Genomic DNA, 26,766 nt, shown 5'->3' with positions numbered 1-26,766 from the left:
TTTGGTTGGTCCACTTGGAAAAATTCCCCACTGAAGCTTTCATGGAGGTGTGAAACGGTTTTCCCACATTGGAAGAGACAATATAAACAAATAAATAAGTAGAACAAACAACCTGGTTGGCTTGCTGATGCACAGATCTTCATCTGTACTTATCTCATTTGCTGGTGACTCACATCAATCCTTGAAAGAAACCACCAGATTATCATGTCAACTTGGTTATTGATTTGGTGCCTCTTCTTCTTCCCTTCTTTTTTTTTTTTAAAAAAAATTCCTGGTCCACTGCCAACGGTCAAATTTCATGAGACTATAGGAAAAAGGAGGTGGAAAAAGAAGGGGGTGGATATGGACATGAAAGAACGGTGGCAATGGGGAACCAACCACTTTCAAAAAGTGGGAAATGACATGGCACAACAGCAGTAAATTCATATGCTTCCAACATCTTCTTCTTCTTCGTCATCTTCTGTACTTCTTCAAGTACCTGCTTTACAATTGAAAGTTTCAGAAAAATCTATGGCAGAGAACACTGAAAGGGCTCCTTCAGTAAGTTTTGGAGTGTCACCAACTCAAAACAGACCAACAGGGTTTTGTCTCAGAAGGTTCTGTAATCAATTATGTGGTTGTCTCTCCAAAGAAAGCAAGAATCTTCCTCCATGTAGGAAACACATTCAGAAAGGGGAGGTCCAGGAAGATGAGTTCCCGTACCCAAGTGCTCAATGTCTCTCGTCATACTATAGTGTCTTTGTCGCTCGTCTTGCTATCATGGTACATGATAATTTAGAAACTGTTACATTAGCATGAACAAGAACTGAGTTCATCAAGTTTCAACAAACATTATTACAGTCTAGTCAAGACTGTCTGCATCTGTTTGAGCTGAACTTGATTAGTATCATTATTACTATTTATGTATAGTAACAATACATAATTCAAAATCTTAATCTAGTTGCTATGTGATAAGTATATAGTTTAAGATCATCCAGCCTACTATTTTACTGAATAATATGCACTTACCTTTATATGTTGATACTGGGCAGATGTGTTTGAAGGTCAACTCTGATAATCAGACTAAAGGAGAAGAAGAAAACAAAAACAAAACCAAAAAAAAACAGTAAGGGCCAATAATACTGATAACAATAAAAAGAACTCTAATAAAGAAAATACAGACATAAAACGGTTTAAAACTTCACCACACAAACAATTCCCCCTTAAAATGGTAGTGCCAATGCTGATTTGTTGGTGTTGCAAATACCGACGCTAAAGTTGATGCCATCCAAATGTACTGAATCCAAAAATGCAGTTGTTTTATACTCTAGTATAGAGTCAAATGCATTTTAAGATCATCTAAATGGCTAAGTTTCAAGATAAAATAGCTTAGTGATTCTGTTCTTTCTACAAATTTTAAAGAAGAATTGCGTTGACCTTGTTAGTCACCTATATAACATGTTACAATGAGGTATGCTTCTAAGCAGCTGAGGGATGATGACTTTGTGATTGGATTATGTAAGGTACTTGTGAGAATAGTTGCCTACTCAATTTCTAAACTTCTAAGTTTATTGCCTGTATCTGACATAAAAAGTACGATATCAAGGCGAAATACTGGTAGTCTAGTACAGTTTAGACTCTGAGCACCAAGCTTGTCTTCAACCAGAATCCGTCATAATTCACCCCAAGCCCCTTTTTCTCAAGGAAATAAACAGCACTTAGTTTAAGCAGAGCATTCAGTACCCTTTCCTAACTAGGAAGGATTAAAACTCAACTGCAACATGTGACAGCCTACACCAAGCCCAATTCAACCAATCAAGTTTCCGTACAAGTTTTATGAACTTCAAGAATTGGTCCTCATCTGCATAGTGGAAGAGACAGTAAACCTGAAAATGACATGACCCCACCAACCTCTGCTAAATTCAAAGCCAAAATGCAATCAACTGATCAGCAGCTACAAATTACAGAATATACAAGCAACCTAACCACAGATTGTCAATTGGTGTGAAAAATATGGCAAAGGACTGCCTTTCAGAGATCAAATATTCTTAAGTACTTGTAGGAAGTGGCATGATACATTATGATGTAAATTTTGCATATAGCATGTATCCTTGAAAAAATTCAACAGGAAGTTATTCCATGGGGATCACTGCTCACACCAAAATTTAAGGTAGGTTTTCTGCAATGATGGGAGTCTTATGCAGTCTGTTTTCAATTACAAAATCTTATTTACAGTAGAGGTCGCTTTTCAGGTTTTACACCAAATATTAAGTTTGTTATTTATATAAATGCAATATCTCACTTTTTCATTTTGAGTTTTATTTTGTTAGTCTTAAAACTATATTGGGGCCATAGATGTTACAATGAAAGAATGTTGCGGTGGATGAGTGGTAAAACTAGAAAAAATAAAATAAAGAATGAACAAATTAGAGCAAACCTGGGCGTCACCCCTATTCATGATAAGTTGTGAGAGACTCGTCTGAGGTGGCATGGCCATGTGCAATGGAGACCTTCAAATGCTCCATTGTGGAGAAGTGATTTGTTTCAAATTGAAGGAGTCAAAAAAACTAGAGATAAGCCTAAAATAGCCATAGAAGAATGGTGAGGAAAGACATGTATAGCTCAGGACTGGAATCTTGTATGGCTTTGAATAGAGCTGATTGGAGTAATAGGATCCATGAGGAAAGTCGTAGGCAGTTTTTTTCCTTTTAGTTGAATATGGTAGGAAAATAGTTGCATCTTGTTATAGGGAAACAAGATTGTACAATCAATACACCAAAAACAGATGCAAAAAAGATAGTATAGAAGCAAGGATTTGCACGGACCTGTAATGTGTGATGTATGTGGGCAAGGATGACCAGAGAGGTCTTCTGCTACATGAAGATCAGAAAAGTGCAGCATAAGCCAAGATTTTTTTAGCCAAGCTGACTCCTATCCCAACCACCTGAGAGTGAAACCCCCTGCTAGCTGTTGTTAGAGATCCCTTTAGGCTCCAGTAAGCCTTGGTGTTACAGAATAGAATTTGGAAACCAACACTCCCAACTTCCAGTTTTATTATGAGTCAAGATATTATGCCCCACAGTATTATCAATAGCTCTGATAGCCCTTCTATTATTTGGCTGGTGAGTTCTAGACTTCTAGGCACTTTATGTATATCTTGCTATTTTCTACTTATTCTTAAAAGTTCCAGTTTGTTGGTATAGTCTAGTAACTTTTACCATCATTATCTTTCCCACCAGTTTACTCGCATGGTTGTAATCCTGAACACAATTTGGCCAATTGAATTACCAAAACTATCTCTACATTTAGGGATATGCTAAGATTTTGGAGCTTCAAGAGTTATTTGTAAGGTACTCAATACTCAAGTAAATGGCTGTCAGAGTGCCAGACATACCCTCATAATCTGAATTGCAAGCATCAACAATAGTAACTACATAAGCTTAGATTGTCAAATTAAAGCATATATGCAGCTGTTACCACTAGTAGAGTAGGATGTGACTAGTGCAAAAACTTTCCCAGCAAACACCATTGAGGCCATGAATGTTATCAACATGTTCCATTTTCCTCTTCTCTTGTGACCTTAAGGACCATCTGGAGGAGTTCCATTTGTTTATCATGGCAAGACTGAAAATATGATTTTATATGTACCCTTACTTTTATGTGTGATCATAAATGAACATTGGTAAAAGATGACAATGACATATTGCCCCTCTCTGCTTAATAATAAATTAAGTTATTTTCTTTATTGTGTTTGGATCTATCTTGTTCAACATTTTGTTTCATTGCATTTATTTTTTCTCAATGCTTCCATGCTTCCCCATTCTCCAGTTTCATGGTGTAACTGTTTCACATTTACTAATAAACTAGAACAAGTTCTTTGCCAAACCCCACTACACACTACAATCTGTTTCTTTTGATGGGAAAAAAAATACAACTTATCTTTTTATTTGACAATAAGATTCTCTAAATCTAGGCCTGATTCCTATTCTTAAGACTTACCCCATGTTTCTTGTCTTTCATTTCTGTTTGTTAATGCAGGTCATGCTAGCCATTTTAATTGGGATGCTCACCATATTGACATGGCATTTTACAACAGTCTATACAACAAAATCAATAAACAGCTTAGCATATGACCTGCGTTTTGAACTTCTGCAGCGCCCCATATTGCGGATGTGGAACATCTTGAATTCCACTGCAGAAATAACCAACGCCCAGGTTAAGCTGTCTGAATATGTAATCAGACGGTATGACAAAACAGTAACCCAACCACAACAAATTGAGGTTGCTTCTGACTCTGTTATATACTTGTCATCTCATTTCATTTTTGGACATTCCACCTCAGGAATTTATGAACTATTTTATCACTATATTTTTAACTGACGTGCCTATGATTCTTAACAGATGTATGAAGTAATGAGGAATGTAACTTGGGCACTCTTTGCCAGTCGAAAAGCCCTTAATGCTATAACTATAAGTTATAGAAATGGCTTTGTTCAGGCTTTTCACAGAGACCACAGAAGCAACAACACCTTCTATATCTATTCTGACCTTGTAAATGCTTCCATTACTGGGACACACATGCTCAATGATCTATCAACTGACCATGGTTGGAATGATCCATCTGCAAATGGTAACATTTCTGCAATTTGGTATCGTGAACCACTTGATCCTGTTACTGGTGAGAGCACAGGGAGACCAAGAACAATCCCACCAGATGACCTAATTAATATAGCTGGTCTGTCAGAAGTACCTGATGGTGTAGCTTCATGGCATGTTGCAGTGAGCAAATTTATAGATTCACCATTGCTTTCAGCAGCATTGCCAGTCTGGGACTCTTCCAATAAAAGTATAGTGGCAGTTGTTGGCGTTACTACAGCACTTTACAGTGTAGGGCAGCTGATGAGAGAATTGGTGGAATTCCATAGTGGTTATATGTACTTGACTTCTCAGGAAGGATACCTCCTTGCCACCTCAACAAATGCGCCACTTTTGAGGAATTCAACAACAGGACCCGAGCTTATGATGGCTGTCGATTCAGAAGATCACGTTATAAGATTGGGAGCTGAATGGCTGCAAAGCACATACGGCAACAAGTTTTATCCAAATCAAGAGGTCCATGTTGAGAATGTCAAGCTTGGTCACCAGAAATATTATATAGATTCCTTCTTTTTAAAATTAAAGAGACTCCCTATGGTGAGATTAAATGCATTATAGTTTCTTACATCTCTTCAACTTAAAGCCCTTTTTTTGGAAGATTCCATTCTTGTGGGAAGAGAGATGGAACTGAGTTTTGCAGTAGCTCAGCATCACCATTAGAAGTTTCACTGTCTATAGTATCTTATTTTATTTCTTCCATGAATTTGTCCATCTTAATATTGACACTACTATTATTTATGAAGATATGGTAACAACTAAGACTGCACAGGTGGGGGTTATCATCATTCCGCGGAGATATATAATGGGAAAGGTGGATGAAAGGGCCTTTAAGACATTGGTTACATTGATATCTGCATCTGTTTGTATTCTGGTCGTTGGCTGTCTTTGCATTTTGATCTTGACAAACGGAGTTTCAAAGGAAATGAAACTAAGAGCAGAACTGATAAGTCACCTCGATGCAAGAAGACGAGCAGAAGCATCAAGCAACTATAAAAGCCAGTTCTTAGCTAACATGAGGTGATTAAATCAAGTCCAGATTGTAAAATTTTGTTTTAAAGTGTACTGTGAATCCAATATCTTCCAAAGATTCGAGAAAATTTCAGAACAATGTCTCTTGCAATAAATTGTTCTTAAGTTTGAACATTTCACTGTTGGAATTATGGAGAAATCATCAATATTTATCTTTTTTTCATGATTCACCACTCTCAAAGGTGTTATTTGATTAATTTTCTACAATGAAAAGGTTTGTACATTAGAATAGAAACAGTTACTTCATCTCAAGCAATAATTTGGTGTTGCTATAGTCATATTTTTAGTATAGAAATTACAGAATATAGAGATGAAAGAGTGGATAAGATTGATAGACTACAGTATGGACAGTAATGATACTTTTATCATTAATTATTTGTGGCTTCATCAGGGTTTAGTAATGTCATTTCATTGTAATGAGATATTTTAGGGATTCTGTTAATTGTCAGCCTTATATTTTATGGTTTTATTTTTTATCTCTGTTAATTAGTACTCTACAGTCTGGACCATTTGGATCCAATGAGTAGTGCACGGCAGGCTAAGAATGACATAGAACTCATGATGCAGGTTTATCACCAAATTGGGCTTCTTTCCCTAGAAATAAGTCTAGGGTTGGGTTACGGACATGTTGGGCCTTTGATCCCATGGGTTTTCTATGTAATAGGCCACTTTAATGGGCCTAAAATATGGGTACATAGGTTGCATACGGATTAGTCCAATACTTAGTTTATTTTTAAGTTTTAGTGTTTTAAATTGAACCGGTTGAACCACTAGTCCAATTTAAGTGATTTTAGAATATTCTCTTAGGATAGAATCTTTTTAACTTAAGTCATATTTTAGGGTCTACACCTCTACACGACTTTTAGAGGGAGTGTTTTGTTTTAGGAGTCAGCCTAGTGATCAAACTCCTAGGCTGAATAGGAATTAGGCCATTGGCCATATTATAAATAAAGAAGCTCGTGGGAGGCTCCCCCACACAATTCAGATTTCAAAACATTTTCTGCTTGCTGCCTTGCTCTATTGAGTGTTGCTTTGTGAGTAATATCAAGGTGAAGGGACTGGTGGATCTCCAGTTGACTCCTTGCATCTTGTAGATCGGGAGGACCTGCTTCTAGTCTTCAAGCTGCTGCCATTGAAGACCTGCCCTACCAAGCAAGTTGTTACTGTTATTAGTCATCCCCGTCTTCTCCTAATCCTCTAAACCTAGCCCTATCGATCCCCATTATCATTCCACCATTAAACCCATCAATCCACTAAACCCTAGACCTTCATAACTCTGTCCAGCATCATTCCAACATCAGAATTCGACCATCATTGGACCACAGCTCCCTCTCATCACCCCCTACACTCGATCCAGCTCTCAGCCCCTTCTTTCCTTCAAAACCCTAGAAATCATCATTCCCCCACAAAACCCTTAAACCCTAAAATCCACTTAGCCTATTCCCACCATCAGAATCTGTCTAAACTTGGTTCGAATCTTCCCCTCACTATTAGGGAAGCTCGACCCAAACCCCTGCCCAAAATTCCTAACCTAAACCCTAAATCCCCTCACTCTCAACTTTCCCAAAACCCAAAACCCTAACCCTAGTTGCTGCCCTAATTCATCTAACCTAATTCTAATCATCCAAAACTTATAAAACCTATCTCATTAGACCCCCCCCCTAAACCTGCCTAGCTTTACCATATAAAATCCACTTCCATTGACCTAACCCTATCCCTAAAGTTGACCTAAAACCTCAATTTTGCCCCCATCGAACCAGCAGTTCAACAGATCCTGGTAGTCTGGCTCCTAGTAGGTCTCCTACCTATCTAGGACTACATTAACTCATGTTACACTTAGGGTTTAGTTATAGTTTCTCATAATGTGACCGATCTACCTCAACTCAATAAACTATGATTCAGGTTCAATCAAGTCACTGAGGTGCTACTTAAATACATGCCACTTGTGCTATGAAACTTGTCCTAGATTCTGAAGATAAGTTGTAACATAAATCATAACCTTCAAAAGTTTCTTATTATTATTATGACCATCATTTCAAGAATCGGAGAGTTTTCGGGCATGAAGGGCAATTCTATCATTTCAAGAATCGGAGAGTCCCTGATTCCTTGTTTTAAAACCTTGATTAAGACCATATCATGTTCCATGAAAATCTTTGCAGCTCTATGCAAATTCAAAACACTCTGTACAATGTTTATGCAAACCTAAAAAAGACTGAAAAATATGGACACTTCGAAGCATCATTTATTCACACAAAAGAATGCAGATAAGGAACAAATCAATGCTGACCATGAAAGATCCAACTGACATTAAGCTCACAATATCATTAACACAAAGGCTACGGAGATGCCAACATTTTGTTATCCATGTAGGTAGGATCTCAGTTTCAACAGATTATAGAATTCAGTACAGTGTACTAAATCATATCTAAGGTGTGTCATGAAAGATGTCTACTGTACTCAGATTCCATGTGGATTCCTGAGACTGATCTTTTCCAGGATGGATCTTATAATGATCGATGAACCACTGAGGACTATGTTGTGTACACCAGGAAAATATAGCCACCTGGAACAGAAGAAACAAAATGTGGATGCTAGAACCAGCAGTGAGGATGGACTTTAAAGAGAAGGATGAGAAAAAGTTATAAACCATAACAAAGTTCTATATTTTTTATAAGCCAACTTGAAATAGTTCTAAAACCCCTTTTTTTTTTTTTTTGTGGGGGGGGGGGGGTGTATAACTATCATTTATTCCCTTGTGACTGTGAGGGCATATTTTACCTGTTCACTGGATGTCTCCATGGGTGTTTCTGCTTTGTAACTTCCCAATTATACCCAGAACCTGGATTGGTCTCCTTAGAAGGTTGAGCCTTATCATTCTATAATTTATTAATTCCTTTTAGGCTAAGTTTGTGTCCTTGGAGTCCAAATGTCCAATAATTACCTAATAGATCATTGGATCAGAGAACTTGTATGCATCATGGATTTCCTGCTTTCCCAATCTGGGTCCAACAATTGATAAGAATAACATTTCCACCTATAGTTAAGGTTTTTAATGAATGCAAATTTTTTTTCCATTGTAATTGATTGTTAAACACAAATACTGTCAACTATACCATGAATTATAAGTTATTTATCCTGAAGGAGTTTGACTCAGAGGACCCAACAGCAACCTTTTCATCCTATCAGGAGAGACATGAAATTCGATTGAGCAACAATTTTTTTTCCAAATTTACATTGGGTCCCTATAAATTTGTTCATCTTATTTTGTGGGATTAATTCTTACTTGGTTGTAGGTGATCTTTTAAAAATAAATTTTATAAAACCCTTTCTCTGCTCCATGTTCAAACATATATTGGAAAAGTAAATTTATTCTTTTATTATATTACAGTCATGAGTTGCGAACACCTATGGCTGCAGTGATCGGGTTGCTGGACATTCTTATATGTGATGATTGTCTGACAAATGAGCAATATACAACAGTTACCCAGATTCGCAAATGCTCAAATGCTCTACTTGGGCTTCTCAATAACATTTTGGACCTTAGTAAGGTGAGATAGAACTAAATTTTTGTTTCCGGACATTCTGCTGGTAAAAGCATGCTAGTTTAAGACCTTTCATGCCAGTGGATAAACTGATTTCTTGTTTTAGATTGCACTCCATCATCCAGTTTTTTCTCATATATCAGAAACATGACGAGTAAGGGAATGCTAGTGTTGTGCATGTAAACCAATGAACAGTAGGGTTTGCACTTCACAGATGCATGCTGAATTAGCATTTCTCTAGTGAAAATCACACAAACAAACACATGCACAGACAGACAGAGACATGCAGGGGGAGAGGAGAGCAAGAGCAAGCAAGCACGAGAGAGAGTGAAGAAATCAAGGGAAAAAGTGATGCCAGAAGTTGGGTAAGGAACTTCTATAATGGTTTGTTTAGCGACTTCACAAGATTAATGAGAAAGGGAATTAGGGTAATTTCCTAATGATATGAAAGCAGAGTAGATCAGTTGGGAAAATCTTCCTCCAGAATACAAAATGAGAAATGACTCTGAAAGTGATACTTTCTCCACTCATCAGATTTTATTTATTATTATGTCCAGTCATTTAAGAGTTGCAAAAGAAACTAACAATATGGAACAAATTCTCTTAGAAATAATTACAATTGCCATGCAATGATGCAAATCAATTTACTATTTTTTTCATAAATTATTTCAGGTTGAATCTGGAAAATTAGTACTAGAAGAAGCTGAATTTGACTTGGGGAGAGAACTTGAAGGCCTTGTGGATATGTTTTCTGTGCAGCGCATAAACCACAATGTGGAGACTGTTCTAGATTTGTCTGGTATGCTGTCCTTTTCATCATTTGAAGATCTTCTAAAACAGCTGTGCAAATAAATAGGAAATATTTGGGCCTAAGAATAATCTCTCCAATCATTTCTTCCAAAGTCCTTTATTCTAATAAGAAATTTTCCTGCTATTTGTAGATGATATGCCAAAAGTTGTTCAGGGAGACTCTGCGAGAGTTGTTCAAATATTTACAAATCTCATTAGCAATTCTATCAAGTTTACATCATGTAAGTGAGACTAAACTGATGTCACAAATTCAACAAGTAAATAGAACTAATAGAAGGTAATCACACCTTGTTAGGAGGAAAAAAACAACTAAGAATTTCTGTGCATTATAATTATATTGAACAAATAATGAACAAATGTTCATATATATATATATATATATATATATAAGTTATACTAAAATTTAACTTATTAGTATTATATATTATTAGTATAACTTATTAATAAGTAGGCAATTACTTTATTACAAATATCAACAATATCTGCATTCTCCACTCAAAAATGAAGGTTAAGACTGGAGTTTTGTGGAAAGAGCCCCCTTATTGGACTTGAACAGATGGCCTACACCTTGCAATGGTGTTATTCCGCTGAGTTAAAACGGCTCCTTTGATTAATTCCTGATCCCACATGGTATCAGAGCTGGGATCCACATCGGGATTCCAACCCTAATGCTGTACACGCAACCCTAGAACCCTATCTCATTCTTCTCTCTCCCTTTCTCTTTCTCGTTTTCAAGCCAGCACCACCAGCGACTCTGCCTCTCTCTCTCTCTCTCTCTCTCTCGTGGCTTCTCTTCTCTAGCCGCAAGCACCGCCAGGGAGCGCCACCTCCGCCAGTGCCACCTATCGCCTCCGGCACAATCGTCGGCGCCACCTACTAGAGCCTCCCGTCGCTGCTAGCCTTTTTCCGTTGGCGATTTCTGCCTGCGTGTTTTGCCGTTGCTGCCTCTCCCTGCTGCCGGCCTTTTTCTTCTCCCCTTGGTAGTGAGTTGACTCCCACCAAGGGCCCTTTTTTGGTGATTGGTATGTGTTAAATCCTTTGCCAGGGATTTTTTGTTGATGATCTCTTGGGATCCAAGTTGTGAAAGTTGAGTTGTTTTGTGGGCATCTTATTCTTCACCAGCATTATGGACTCATAAATTTCTACCGCCTCCACAGGAAGTAATGGAACCACATCTCGTGAATTTCTCCAATTCCTTGCTAGTCCCATCAAATTAAATGGGACGAATTATCTTATGTGGTCGCACTCTTGCTTTCTGGCCATTGGTTCCCATGGTCTCTCTGGTTATATTACAGGAACCATAGTTCAAAATCTCGCGAAATTTCGGCGATATTTCGCCAAATTTCGTATATCTCGAGCTGTCCGAGATACGATACCAATCCGAAATGGAAAAATACCATATTTCGATGATATCTCGTGAGATATCGACGAAATATCGTGGACTCACGATATATCGCGAGATATTGAAAAAGTCACGTGCAATATTTCGAATATTTCGGTCATCTCGTTTCGGAAATTTCAGAAATCTCGGTAATTTCGGCAATCTCATTTCGAAAATTTCGAAAATCTCGGTCATTTTGGCATTTTACACCCACAGAAAAATACCATATTTCGACGAAATTTCGGTATCTCGGAAATTTCGGTCAGACCGAAACACCGAAACGAAACGAGATTTAGTACCATGACAGGAACAACTACGATGCCAGTTGAGGCTGGTACTACCCAAGATAAGTAGATGACATCCAATTTCTGTGTGATGTCCTATCTCACAAAATCTATGGATCCCGAGATTGCTAGTGGGTACCTTCTCCTTAACACTGCTGCCAAGATTTGGAAAACTGCCAAGGTTACCTATTCTAAAGTGGGTAACACTGCTCAATGTTATGAGCTTCGTCAGAAGATTCATGCCACTAAGCAACGAGAACTCTCTCTTTCACAGTATTATTCACAATTGAGAGGTATGTGGCAACAGCTTGATTTTTATGGCCATTTACTGCTGTTTGTGATGTGGATGCTACTACTTTCAAGAATTGGGAAGAAGGTCTGTGTGTCTTTGATTTTCTTGCTGGTCTCAATATGGAGTATGACCATATCAGAATGCATGTTTTGAATAGAGAGCCTTTCCCTACATTGGAACAAGAATATGCTATTGTTCAATCTGAGGAAGGGCACCGCACTGTCATGGTTCATCCTACTCCTCAGGAACAATCAGCCTTATTTAGTAGCCTACAACAGCCTTCTCGTGGGACTCCTTCTCGTCCTACCAGTGATCGGTCCACTACTGATCGTCCTCTTTGAAATGTGATTTTTGTGGCAAGAAACGACATACTAGGGACCGTTATTGGAAACTTCATGGGTGCCCCTATGACACCAGAGGCCGTGATCAGGGTCATTCTACTTCCAGGGCACATAAGACTTCTTCTGAAGAAAACACTGTGATGCAGCTCTAAGTAGGAAGAAGAAGAAGAAGAAACCCTGAACTTAGGGCTTGATTAGGGAGCCATAGATTAGGATTATTATTTTCCATACTTAGTTTGTTTTCCTGTTTTTAGATTGAACCGGTTTAGAATTGGTTGCACCCAATTGGTTCAATTGGTCTAATTTAAGTGAAGTGTTCCTATTGGTTAATAGGTCCTTATATCCTATTGGCTAATATCGAATCTTTTTTTAAAGTAGTTGTTTTAAGTTAAGAGCCTTTTAATTTAAGTTAGTAGGGGTATCTTAGTCAATTTACTGTTTTAAATTACTTAAGTTAGATTTACATCTCTCCCTTCCACGATTTTGTGAAGGAGAAGACTTTAATTTGTATTAGGACTTAGCATAAAGCCATATTATAAATAAAGAAATCGTGGAGGGCTCCCCCACATTGAATTTGAATTAAAAAAAGATTGTTACTACTGGCCGATTGTTGCTGCTGCTGTTCCTGCTCCTTTATGAGTGTATCCTTGTGGATTTCAAGGTGGATAGGGTGGGTGGATTCCTGCGACTCCTTGCATCGAGACGATCGGGAGGTTCCTTCAATTGTCAAGCTGCTGCCGGTGGATTCCTGTGGTGAGTTTGAAGTTTAATTCTGTTTTTTTCATTCCTTCTCCTTCCCCATTCGATCCCTTTATTTTTAATTTGAATTCCCATAAACCCTAGTTAGTCTTAATTCTGTCCAGACCTGTTCCCTCATCAGAATCCTCTCATTCTTTGACCACAGCTTCTCCTCAACACCCCCTATACTCGATCCAAGCTGCTACCCCTTCCCATCACTCAAACCCTAATATTCCTCATTCACATAAAACCCGAAAACACCCTAAATTCTGTAAAACCCAATTCAGCCATCAGAAAACCTTCATATTACAGTCGGACATCCCCCTCCCTGTTTAGAAAACTTGACCTCAGCCCCAGCCCTTAGATCCCACTCAAAACCCTAAATTTGACCTATTTTCTAAAACCTAAAACCCGGAACCCTAACCCTAAAATTTCAGAATTTTAATTTCTGTTTAGACCTATTCAAAACCTATACCATTAGGCATTAGCTTCCTTTTGACCTGCACATCATTACTAAATAAAACCCTAGCTCAAATCCCTAATCCTAACCCTAATTCTGCCCTAGTTTACCTATTCTGCCCATTCAAACCAGCAGCCCATTGAGATTATGTTGCTTGGCCTCTAATAGGATCATTCTCCTATTTAGAGCTACATTAACTTGGTATCAGAGCCATGGCTGAACATGGCAATCCGGTGCTGCCACAACCACTCGATCCTTTGGCAACAACGTTAGAGATGTTTCAGAAATTTACCGCTGACCAGAAGACTTTGGTTGAAGATTTTAGAGCTGAACAGAGAGCTATTGCTGAAAGGCTGCAAGTAATTGAGCATAGACAACTTGCACTTAATGGGGACAGCAATGTACCCATAGAAGAAGACAGGTACCAACTCCATTCAGTGGTACAGAGGCTGCCTGACAGAGATGATTACAGCGGTTATAGAGATGGACGCCTAGGTCACAGGGACAGATTCAAAGCTGACCGAGATGACAGGGATGGTAGAGATCACTACAAAGATCGTCGGGACAGACCTAGATATGCCCGAGAACCTTCTCGGAAACACAAAGATCACCACCGAGGCTACAGAGACAGAGATAGAGAAGACCGGGACAGAGACAGAGGTCGCCAGCCCACTTTTGAGGAGTATATGAGGTTCTACTTCACTAGAGACCAGGGTACTAATCGACGCTATAAAGGCAACCAAAAGGTGAAGCTTGAGCTGAAAGAATTTGATGGTCACCCTGACTCCCAGGTATTTTATGACTGGCTTGCTGCAGTAGAAGATTACTTCGACTGGTATGACCTGTCTGAAGAGAGGAAAATGAAGTTTAGTCCGCGCTAAACTTGTTGGACCAGCACGTGAGTGGTGGAGAACTACTGAAAGAGAGATGGACTTTAATGGTACTGCACCCCGCACTTGGGAAGACATGAAATACGACCTGAGTAAGCAATACTTGCCAAGGCACTTCAAGTTTCAGCTGCAGGATCAATTCAACTCCCTCCGCCAAGGGACCATGACTGTGACTGAGTACATGAGGAAATTCGATGCTTTTTCTTCTTGCACTGGCATTAGGGAGGAGGGCATCCAAATGCTTTCCCGGTTCAAGTTGGGTCTGTCAAGTGAGATCAACAGGGCAATTAGGGTGGTTGACGTTGCAGATGTTCGAGATTGTTTTGAGAAGGCCTTGAAAGCAGAGGAGCTATTAGCTTCAAGTAAACAGCCGGGTTCTACTTCCAAGCCGGCCTACATCAACGCTAGCACCTCAAAACAAGGTTCCTCTATAGGCAACACCTCTCGCCCTGCTGTTCCCCCACATGTGGATGACAAGGGCAAAGCACCTATGGGCCGAAATGACCCTTTCACTTGTTATTACTGTCAAGACAAGGGGCATATTGCTAGGGACTACCCACACAAGAAGAAGTCTGTCAACGTGGCTGAAAAGGAAGGAGTTCAAGGGGAAGGTGAAGACTAGGGCGGAATTCATTTCCTTGCACTTCCTCCTGATGATGATGAGGATGTGGCTGCTTATCTTGAAGACGAAGATAATGACCCTAGAGGTGTTCATGTGATCCTTCAAGAGGCTGCTGCCCAGCCGGAATTCCAGTCTTCTTCATCCATCAAAGAGCTGCTGTCCGCATACAAGCTTGAACCATCCGCTGAAGATGAACTCAAGAAACTTGATCCTGATTTGGAAGACCATTCTGTGATCTCCAGCCATTCATCGGAGATGAATGCTTTCAAGACGGGGAGAGTTGATGCAGCTCCAAGTAGGAAGAAGAAGAAGAAGAAGCCCTGAACTTAAGGCTTGATTAGGGAGCCATAGATTAGGATTATTATTTTCCATAATTAGTTTATTTTCCTGTTTTTAGATTGAACCAATTTAGAATTGGTTGCACCCAATTGGTACAATTGGTCTAATTTAAGTGAAGTGTTCCTATTGGTTAATAGGTCCTTATATCCTATTGGCTAATATGGAATCTTCTTTTAAATTAGTTGTTTTAAGTTAGAGTCTTTTAATTTAAGTTAGTAGGGGTATCTTAGTCAATTTACTGTTTTAAATTAGTTAAGTTAGATTTACATCTCTCCCTTCCACGATTTTGTGAAGGAGAAGACTTTAATTTGTATTAGGACTTGGCATAAAGCCATATTATAAATAAAGAAATCGTGGAGGTCTCCCCCACATTGAATTTGAATTAAAAAAAAGACTGTTACTGCTGGCCGATTGCTGCTGCTGCTGTTCCTGCTCCTTTGTGAGTGTATCCTTGTGGATTTCAAGGTGGATAGGGTGGGTGGATTCCTGCGACTCCTTGCATCGAGACGATCGGGAGGCTCCTTCAATTGTCAAGTTGCTGCTGGTGAATTCCTGTGGTGAGTTTGAAGTTTAATTCTGTTTTTTTCATTCCTTCTCCTTCCCCATTCGATCCCTTTATTTTTAATTTGAATTCCCATAAACCCTAGTTAGTCTTAATTCTGTCCAGACCTGTTCCCTCATCAGAATCCTCTCATTCTTTGACCACAGCTTCTCCTCAACACCCCCTATACTCGATCCAAGCTGCTGCCCCTTCCCATCACTCAAACCCTAATATTCCTCATTCACATAAAACCCGAAAGCACCCTAAATTCTGTAAAACCCAATTCAGCCATCAGAAAACCTTCATATTACAGTCGGACATCCCCCTCCCTGTTTAGAAAACTCAACCTCAGCCCCAGCCCTTAGATCCCACTCAAAACTCTAAATTTGACCTATTTTCTAAAACCTAAAACCCGGAACCCTAACCCTAGAATTTCAGAATTTTAATTTCTGTTTAGACCTATTCAAAACCTATACCATTAGCTTCCTTTTGACCTGCACATCATTACTAAATAAAACCCTAGCTCAAATCCCTAATCCTAACCCTAATTCTGCCCTAGTTTACCTATTCTGCCCATTCGAACCAGCAGCCCATTGAGATTCCGTTGCTTGGCCTCTAATAGGATTTTTCTCCTATTTAGAGCTACATGACACTGTCAAACAACCTCTTTCCCAGGAGGAATTTAATCAGCACTTGCGTCAACTTATGACATGCCTGGACTCTTCCTCTATTCTGCATCAGCTACATCTCTGCCAGGACCTCCACTTCCACTCCTTCATCTTCTTCTACATAAGGTATTTCAAGTGGCAATTTTACCTCAGTCATATGTCCAATTCTTGGATTATTGACTCCGGTGCCACATATCACATGACAGGTTCCTCCTCTCAATTTTTGCATTTTTCTCCTATTCTGGTTCCCATAAAGTTAGAATTGTTGATGGTTCTCTTTCCTTTGTTTCTGGGAAGGGCACCATTAAGTGTACTCCTTCTTTACATCTTTCTTCAGTTTTACATGTACCTAAATTCACTACTAATTTATTGTCCATTAGTAGTCTTATCCGTGATCTCAACTGCAAAGTAACTTTCTTTCCCACTCATTGTGTTTTTCAGGACTTGAAAATGGATCATACGATTGGCAGTGGTAAAGTGGTTGGTGGGCTCTATATGTTGGATAGTACCTCTCATGCATTTGCTTTGACTTCCCAGACATGTGATTCTGCATTGGCCAAACTACATCGGTGGAACCGTCGGCTTGGTCACCCTCCTTTACGTGTTTTAGCTACTTTATTTCCTAGTTTAGTTAAAAGTTGTAATTCACCTACTCTTTCTTGTGATGCTTGCATTTTTGCTAAGAAAACTCATGTTGTTTATCCCATTTCTGATAATAGAAGTTTGCACCCTTTCAGTTTAATTCATTATGATGTGTGGAGCCCTGCCTGTTATGTTTCAACTTCTGGTTTCCGATGGTTTGTTACATTTATTGATTGTTTTACCCACACCACCTGGGTTTATCTTATGCACCAAAAAAGTGATGTTTTCTCTTGTTTCAAACTATTTCATAAAATGATTGAAACTCAATTTGACGCCCATATGAAAATTTTGCATATTGATAATGGAAAAGAAGATATGGAATCTTCATTTCAGACCTATCTCCCTTCCCATAGGATTATTCACCAAACTTCATGTGTTGATACTCTTGTCCAGAATGGTATGGCTTAAAGAAAAAACCGTCATCTCTTGGAGGTTGCTCGATCTCTTATGTTTACTATGGTTGTTCCTCCTCATTTTTGGGTGATGATATTCTTTCTGCTGCCTATCTCATTAATCGGCTACCCTCTCGAGTCCTTAATGCATGTTGTCCTCTTGATGTACTTTTGGGTTCTTCTTTCATTGTTCCCCCGAAAGTTTTTGGATGTGTAGTCTTTGCTCGTAATCATCATGTTCATGGTAAATTTGATCATAAGGATCTTCTTTGTATTTTCTTGGGATATTCTGCTACTCAAAAGGGCTATAAATGTTATCATCCCCCTACCCGCAGGTTGTTGGTTACCATGGATATCATCGTTCAGGAATCTGAGGCTTATTTTCCTACTCCTAGTCCTCTTTAGGGGGATTCTGTTAGTGAAGAGGACTTAATTACCCGACTGGATGTGTATACACTTGTAATAGAAGATCCATCCATTGAACTTGAGGATGGTATAACAGGGCAAGAACAAGAGCAAACTACAATCCAGGGGGAGAAGACTTCGAAAATCTTCACTAGGGAACCTCAAGGAGTTTGGCATAAAAAAACCACTACAACCACTGAACCACCTCAATTGGAAGAGCTGGATTCGAGTCCTTCTCTTGGTAAGCCTATTTTTTATCCTAGTCTTGATCTTCCTATAGCAATCCGTAAACCAAAGAGAATGTGTACTCAACATCCCATTTCTAACGTTGTGTCATACAATTCTCTTTCCCCTTCTTTTTATACCTTTGTTTCTTCTTTAGCCTTTGTTTCTATTCCTAACACATGGCAGGAGGCTCTAGCTCAATCAAAGTGGAAAGCAGCTATGTATGAAGAAATGAAGGCCCTGAGAAAGAATAAAACTTGGGAATTGGTGTCTCTTCCACCTGGGAAGAAACCTGTAGGCTGCAAATGGGTTTTCACTATGAAGCAGAAGGCTGATGGATCAGTTGAGAGATACAAGGCTAGGTTGGTTGCCAGAGGCTTTACCCAGACTTATGGGATTGACTATCAGGAGATCTTCACCCCAGTTGCAAAGATGAATACTGTAAGGGTGATCATTTCTTGTGTTGTTAACCTTGGATGGGATCTTCAACAACTATATGTCAAGAATGCTTTCCTCCATGGAGATTTAGAGGAAGAAGTGTACATGGAGATTCCTCTTGGTTTTGCTACTTCAGAAACTCATGGGAAGGTATGTCATTTGAAGAAGGCTCTGTATGGTTTAAAACAATCACTTAGAGCATGGTTTGGGCGTTTCCATAGAGCCATGGTGTCTATTGGGTACAAACAGAGTAATGCAGAGTGCAGACCATACCCTATTCGTCAAGAAGGTAGGGCAGCACACTACTGTTCTGATAGTTTATGTAGATGACATAGTAATTACAGGGAGTGATAATGAAGAAATCAGTAAACTCAAGAAGTATTTGGGGACTGAGTTTGAGGTCAAAGATTTAGGGAAGCTTCGATATTTTCTTGGGATAGATGTTTCCCATTCAACACAAGGCATCTCTCTCTCTCAAAGAAAGTACACTCTTGATTTATTGACTGACACTGGAATGTTAGGGTGTAAGCCAGCTGATACACCCTTGGAACCAAATACCCATATGAAAAAGAAGGAGAACCTATTGATAAGGGTGGTTTTCAAAGGTTGGTGGGACGTTTGATATACTTATCCCACATTCCCACACACAGCCAGATATAGCTTTAGCAGTAAGTGTTGTCAGTCAGTATATGCATGATCCCTATACTTCACATCTTGAGGCTGCCTATAGGATTTTGCGATATCTGAAGTCTTCAATTGGCAAGGGTATCCTCTTTACTCCCCATAAACATCTTCAGGTTGAAGCCTTTACTGATGCTGATTGGGCTGGGTGTCCAGATGACAGACGATCCACTTCAAGTTATTGCACCTTTGTTGGTGGCAACTTGGTCACTTGGAGGAGTAAAAAGCAAGTAGTTGTGGTCAGGTTTAGTGCTGAAGCTAAATTTAGGGCTATGGCCCATGGAATTTGTGAACTTCTCTGGCGGTGACTTACATGTTCAGGTTGATCTTCCCATGCACCTCTATTGTGACAGTATGTCAGCCATCAGCATTGCACACAACCCAGTCCAACATGATCGTACCAAACATGTTGAGAATGATCGTCATTTCATCAAAGAAAAGCTAGAACAAGGAACTGTTTGTGTCTTTTGTTTAGTCCAGTGAGCAGTTAGCTGATATTTTTACTGAAGAAATTCTTGTCAAGAATTTTGTTCTATAGTTAGCAAGTTGGGCATGTTTGATATTTATGCACCAACTTGAGGGGGAGTGATGTAATTTGGGTTAAAGGATAGTATTTCTGTAATAGGGGTATTACTGTCCTTGTACTCATTCAGGAATGTTCTCCCATCTATTATGAATAAGAGGGCTGTGAACATCAATTTCACAAGCCATTCATGCACTATTTCCCACAATTTATTTTCTCTTTGGGGTTCCAACTAGTTTCTAGAATTTTTATTGGAAAGTTTCAACTTTTTTTCAATTTGGTTGAGTCTATATATGTCCCTGTTGAATCAATTCTGTGGTGTGTGTGAATTGTTAATGAAATGTCAATGGTATTTTCTATAGTGAAGAATGGGTATTCACCGGTGGGTTTTGATGAGCGAACCTTTGTAAGGTTGATGGGCAACCTTCAGTTCTGTTCATGGAGAACTTCTTATAATTTTCTCCTTTCAGTCTAAGTTATTTTTCAGCTATTTTCTTACTGGCAGTAGTTGTTGGTCTGAGAAGAAATTGCTGGAACTCCCTCACTTCAACTCAAATCAGCCTGAGATACTGGGAATCCCTTTCTCTGTCAGGGGCGACATTGCCTAGGAATATTTGAGAGCAAGAGTATTCTCCGTTGAGAGAACCATCCAGACTTACAGAGCTGGTTCTACTGGTTCCACAAGACTCTGTTTCAGATAATTTAATTATTTTGCTACTGGATCTTTCAAGCTGCTACTTTTTGTATTTGGGAGGCCTAGCAGTGAGGATCATATCCTCAGAGTTTCAGCAGGGTTTGAATTATATTGAGTGAGTCAGATCAACCGCAATGAGACGGAGTTCAAAAATCTGCACCTTTAGTTTTATTTACCAGGAAGTACACCTGTCATACATCTTCTGGTAAACTTGAATCTATATACTTTCTTCTACCAAAAAAAAACATCTATATACTTTCTAATATTATGAATAGCCTCCAGTTCAAGAGTCTTTCAGAAAAGCCCTCTCCACAATTATATCTATTCATCCCATAGTCCATTTTATGTTTTGAGAAAGGTCCAGAAGTGTTCTAGAAATTACAGAATCACCATTGATTTGTTTGATTGAGAATTTTTATTAGTTTGGGGTGGGCACATAGAGACCTAATTAGGGTTTTGAAACCCTAGGTGGCACCACAGATTTTCTACTATATGAACTGAAAAATAGAAGTTAAAAGAAACAGTAAAAAAGAGGACACCACAGCCCACAGGTCGAATGCATGTTTAACAGTTTAAGCTTTACAACATCCATAAACAGGAAGATTTAAGTGTTGTCATAGAACATATGCAAGTAGCAAAGCTTCAATAAGAATAACTTCAGAACAACTCATTCCGTCGTAGACCACGGCGCAATGGTAAGGTTTCTCCATTGTGATCTAGTGGTCATGGGTTTGAGTCGGGAAACAGCCTCTCTGTGAAGCGGGGGTAAGGCTGCGAATATTATGACCCTCCCCAGACCCCGCAGTGGTGGGAGCCTCATGCAATAGGTATGCCCTACAGAACAACTCAATGGCTCACTTTCTAAGAATACTAATGCCATATGCTTGTTCAACCAAACAATTTTTCCCAAACAGCAAACATAAGAAGATAAAAATGTGACGACTGTAAATATGCAAGTATTATGCCAATTAAAAATATACAGAATGTAGAAATAACATATCAGTGAGAATACATAGAGATCCCCAGCAGTAGAAATAAAAACCCACTTTCTAAAATGTTAAAGTAAGCTTGCTGAGTTTACGGTTTTAAATGGCTTACAGCGGGCCACATCATACTGCGAGGATGGTGTGAGAGACCCAATACATTTAGTGACACAATGAAGTTGCCCCTTGATCAGAAGGAATCATCTTCTGCGCTCAAAACAAAGTTGAAGCAACATGGAAACCATGAGATGAGAACCTCCAAGAAAGATAACAGAATTGTTCTTTGGTTTGAAGTCGATGATACTGGCTGTGGTATGAAGATTACTTTTTTCAAGCACCTAAACTATTTTACAATCATTTCACATAATGCTTCATAAGAAATTGTCTTCTTCTGTAGGAATTGATCCAAGCAAATGGGAGTCTGTGTTTGAAAGCTTTGAGCAAGCTGATCCTTCAACAACCCGAACGTAAGTAAATTAAATAAGTTTTGAGGCCCCTCGCTACCATATATTTTGTGCAGAAAAATGAATTCATGAATCCAAGCCAAGACAGTACACATGCATGACAGATCTTGACCATCCAATTGATGCACCAGCTCCTGGATTGAATATCATGCCATCAGATAAGCCTAGCAGTTTGACCAGCTCCATAATGTGGTGGGACCTTCTTGTTGACAGAACTTTTGGGTCATGTGCAAGGTCATACAAAAAGTAGCTTACTGATGACATGGTCCAGTTCAATAAACATGCATTCAATTCATATAACGCCTCCAAAACCACCCAGGAGTTTAGGTCGTTAACGGTCCACAAGATCGATAGTCTTAGCGAAAAGGAACCGGAGTGTGAACCAAATAGAAATCGTCATAGCTTCAAAATATAGTAGCAGCATATCTAATCATAACCATTCACATAAACACAGCGGAAGTCTTTAAATAATCCAACAACAAATACCTAGTTACAGTCATCCTCAAAATCTTAAACATGATGTCTACAGTCTATTACAACCCTCCATAAAGTCTCAAATTAAAATCCTTGTTTAAGATTTTGAGGATGACTGTAACAAGGTATGTGTTGTTGGATTATTTAAAGACTTTCGTTGTGTTTATGTGAATGGTTATGATTAGATACGCTGCTACTATATTTTGAAGCTATGACGATTTTTATTTGTTTCACACTCCGGTTCCCTTTTCGCTAAGACTACCAATCTTGTGGACCATTAACGACCTAAACTCCTGGGCGGATTTTGAGGCGTTACAATTCATTACATGATCATGTATACTGTTGGACTGCCATAATTAGCATCAGGATTTTGTCTATCCATAACTTCTCATGGTTTATGACAAATATAAATTGTTAAAGTTTCCTAATGATTGTTCTAACATATTCTTTAGAAAAAAGTTCTATTCTGAAACATTTTGCTGTTTTCAGGTATGGTGGGACTGGCCTTGGCCTTTGCATTGTACGCACCTTGGTGAGTTAAATGTTTCAAGTACTAAAAAGCTCCAAGACAAGCACCGAGCTGCTGAAAAGAAAAACCAAAAAAATTGAAATAGAACTCCCTTAACAGCATTGCATTGATTTGTTACATATACTTGTGTTGGCATTCAGGATCCGTCATCAAGAGTGTCACTCCTGGGGAAATTTTCATGCTTAAAGTTAGCTGGATTGGATTGTCATGATAATCCAATCTATAGAGTTTAAGCCATAACTCATATTTTTACAGCTTTGCCAACACTTAGAAATTTATTAAACTGAGATGATATATTTCTACTATTGCATTATTTTTCATCTGATCTGAAGACTGACAATCATACTAATACGATATCCACAAACCTTCAGCTAATCAACCAAAAGACATTATTCATCTTAGTCACCTTTATTTGTTGCACTGCTATGTGCTCCCCTTTCACTCATTTTCAACCTGCTCCTTCTTTCTTATGATAAGATTGATCCTTTTTAGGTTAACAAGATGGGTGGAGAAATCAAAGTTGTAAAGAAGAATAACCCAGGGACCCTGATGCAGCTATATTTGGTCCTCAGTACACCTGTGGATGGCACAAGACAGCAGTGTTCAATCGACTTCTCCAGGCATGGCTTAATGGTGAACAAAACTACTCTTACCATTATAGATTCCAAGCATTCCTTACTTGCCACGTTAGGTACTCTGAGTTGTTTATAGGAATTCCATTTCTTTTATCTTTATAGGAATACCAATTCTTTTATTTTTAGTGGCATACCCTGATAAATGTAGAGTCCAGACTGTTTTAGCAATCTGACTGTACATTTGCTTTTTTGTTCTTTTTCTGGCAAATAAATTTTGGGAATACAAAACCTTTAGCCCAAGATTGGCATATAAGCTTTCCAAACTCTAAAACAGGCATGAAACTCTGTCCTTGCATCTTATGTGTGTTTGAATTGATTTATTTTTTTATCATCAGTTTGTCCAATATTTTGACAAGAAATGAAGAACTGTATATTGGACATGTCTATAGAAACACATAGCCAGTTCTGGTCAAATTCAGGTTCACTTGCCTGCCATATTGTCAAGTTTCTGACATCTTTTTTTTCTTTTTGGGTGAAGGGGTGGAGGGGGTTGAGAGTTTCACAAGAAGAATAACTAAAATATATATGAATGCAGGTCTTGCTCGCACTTAATGCCAATATGGGTAGAGTGATCATGTCCCAGTGGTTAAGAAAAAACAGAGTGCACACATGGGAAGCATCTGAATGGAATGAACTAACACAAATTATTCGGGAGGTCTTTCAAGCCAGCAGCACAACCCCTAGGAATGGCTTTATGACACAGTGTTCAACAAGTGAAACATTGAGATATGAAGAGCTAAAGACACATCATGTTAGGAGTTCAAGTATTATCATAGTAGTTGATGTTGGGCTTCTAGACCTAAGCACAGATATATGGAAAGAGCAGATTAAGTTCCTTGACAAATATCATGGAAAAGCAAAGTTTGCATGGGTACTAAACCATGACACCTCCAATGCTGTTAAGATGGAGCTACAAAGGAAAGGGCATTTGATGATGGTAAAACCACTATATAAAGCAAAAATGGTGCATATTTTGGAAGCTGTCATAAAAGAAAGGGCTTTTGAACTGCAACAGGAAAGTCCAAATGCTTCAAGAGCTCCACAAGGTGATTTGCATGAATGCCTTGAAATTGACCCCATTCACTTTGATGTCGCCAGCTCAGATGATTCGGACACATTTGAAACTGGCAGTTTCAATTCCAGAAGAGGAGTACTTCAAATTGGAGAAACGTCAAGAGAGGAAATTATAACCCAAGATCACAAGAATCTGAACAACAGACTATCTGAGTTCAGTCAGAACTACTCAAAAAATAAAAATATTGAAAATCCACGTCAAATTTGGCAGACTTCTTGTGATATTGAAGACTCCACATGTACATCAACGTACAACAGAAAAGCATCAGGATTACCAGAACTAGAAGTTGAAAATTCAAGATGGAGTGGACAAAATCATAGAGATTCAACCAAGGCCATTGATGGGCAGAAATCCCTGAAAGGCTTGTGCATATTGCTTGCAGAAGACACCCCAGTACTACAGAGAGTAGCAACAATAATGCTACAAAAAATGGGTGCCTCTGTGGTGGCTGTAGGAGATGGACAGCAGGCTGTGGATGCTCTGAAATGCAAGCTTGATGCAGAGAAGTATAGAAGCAGTGAATCTCCCTTCTGGGATGGCAATACCAGATTTCAAACACTGCTCCAGGAATGCCCACTATTTGATCTGATTCTCATGGACTGTCAAGTAAGCAAGTAGAAGACACTACCTAATACCACATTATATCAATGCTCCCAACTACTACATATCATTATTTTACAAGTAAAAACCTCAAATTTTTTTCAACCGATTCTCTAGCATATAATAATTCAATAGATTCAAAGAAATTTCTTCAAATAACATTAGTAAATTGGATTTTGAAGTGCAGCTTCTAAACCTCCACTATTTTCATGGCAACTGCAGATGCCAAAGATGGATGGCTATGAAGCAACAAAAGCTATAAGGAACTATGAGGCAGGAACTGGTTCGCACATTCCCATTGTTGCACTGACAGCCCATGCTATGTCATCAGATGAAGCCAAATGCTTGGAGGTCGGTATGGATGCTTACCTTACAAAGCCAATAGACTGCAAGCTAATGATTTCCACTATTCTATCGCTAACAAAAAGGATGGCCTAATCTTTTTCTGCGAATAAGCGCAACTGCGTGACTGCCACATTTTTGCCAGCTAACAAAGTCATCAGCTAAATGTAATTTTGGAAAAGAGCACAAGAATTTTTATCCTTTACATGCAATATTAAAACTACATTGTGTTTCCTTACTCTATATTGCTCGATGTGATTCTTAAAATACCTCTTCTTTATGGGATTTCAATTTACCACCACCCTTGAGCTTGTCTGATTGGTTTTTCAGAAGAACATCTTAATCAGGTTCCTAGTAGCAACCAAATATGAATGAAATAATAGTAAAACATGGATAACATAATCTTGTACACTACACGCCTACGCATACAAATGTGCATCTGCATGCACATATGCACCTATACAGAAGAACATCCTAATCAGGTTCCTAGTAGCAACCAAATATGAATGAAATAATAGTAAAACATGGATAACATAATCTTGTAAAGTACAAAGCATACACATACAAATGTGCATCTGCATGCACATATGCACCTATACATCAAGGTGCATCACTCCAGCACTCAGAGTGGGTGACATTGAAAGGTGACTAACAAACCCATACATGCCTTCTCCTCTGTCCACCCCCACCTTATCTCCGTCAAAAGTCACATGGACAAATACATTCCCATACACCTGACTAAATTAAGAAAAAGGAACTACTTTTAAATGGCAAAAAATCTTATTACATGTGATAGTCTTAACACAGCACCCCACCCCTCCCCCACCCCCCACCCCCCGCCCCCCCAAAAAAAAAAAAAAAAACTTGGCCCTTTCTAGGGCCTGCCAGCAATTCTGTTCCATAGCTCAAACCTTGTAATTGTTTTATCAACCCCAAAACCTCCTAAATAACATCACTTTTCTTACATTCACAGACATGCTTACAGAGGATGTATCCTCATCTAATACTATACTTGCAAACATGTCTATGTGCATGTATTTCCTTGCATATGCATATTTAATTATAACATGAACAACTGGTTATAAGGATGAA

The 26,766-nt window shown here is 38.9% G+C and overlaps 1 protein-coding gene and 1 long non-coding RNA gene across 4 annotated transcripts in view; one reads left to right on the top strand and one right to left on the bottom strand.

The window, feature by feature from the left end:
- LOC122662511 (histidine kinase 1) lies at positions 1–25,917 on the top strand. The gene is made up of 13 exons (XM_043858165.1): positions 1–762; positions 4,018–4,260; positions 4,381–5,172; positions 5,405–5,652; positions 9,053–9,212; positions 9,879–10,005; positions 10,148–10,237; positions 21,673–21,867; positions 21,953–22,022; positions 22,983–23,025; positions 23,515–23,655; positions 24,193–25,338; positions 25,555–25,917. The coding sequence occupies exons 1-13, from the start codon at positions 427–429 to the stop codon at positions 25,768–25,770; spliced, it is 3,807 nt and encodes a 1,268-aa protein (XP_043714100.1). The 5' UTR covers positions 1–426; the 3' UTR covers positions 25,771–25,917.
- Positions 9,340–26,766, bottom strand: part of LOC122662512 — a 34,228-nt gene continuing 16,801 nt past the window's right edge. The window contains exons 3-4 of one of the 3 annotated variants that reach the window (XR_006333047.1): positions 21,671–22,006; positions 9,340–10,046 (exon numbers count right to left, since the gene is read on the bottom strand). This is a non-coding gene — a long non-coding RNA (uncharacterized LOC122662512). Of the gene's footprint in view, positions 10,047–21,597; positions 22,007–26,766 lie in introns of those variants that run through there. The other 2 variants (XR_006333045.1, XR_006333046.1) reach the window with 2 other exon arrangements.

The sequence above is a fragment of the Telopea speciosissima genome, chromosome 5 (assembly GCF_018873765.1).
Source record: "Telopea speciosissima isolate NSW1024214 ecotype Mountain lineage chromosome 5, Tspe_v1, whole genome shotgun sequence".
Taxonomy (NCBI): Eukaryota; Viridiplantae; Streptophyta; class Magnoliopsida; order Proteales; family Proteaceae; genus Telopea; species Telopea speciosissima.
The sequence above is the reverse complement of the archived record's forward strand: the minus strand, read 5'-3'. Positions and strand labels throughout refer to the sequence as shown.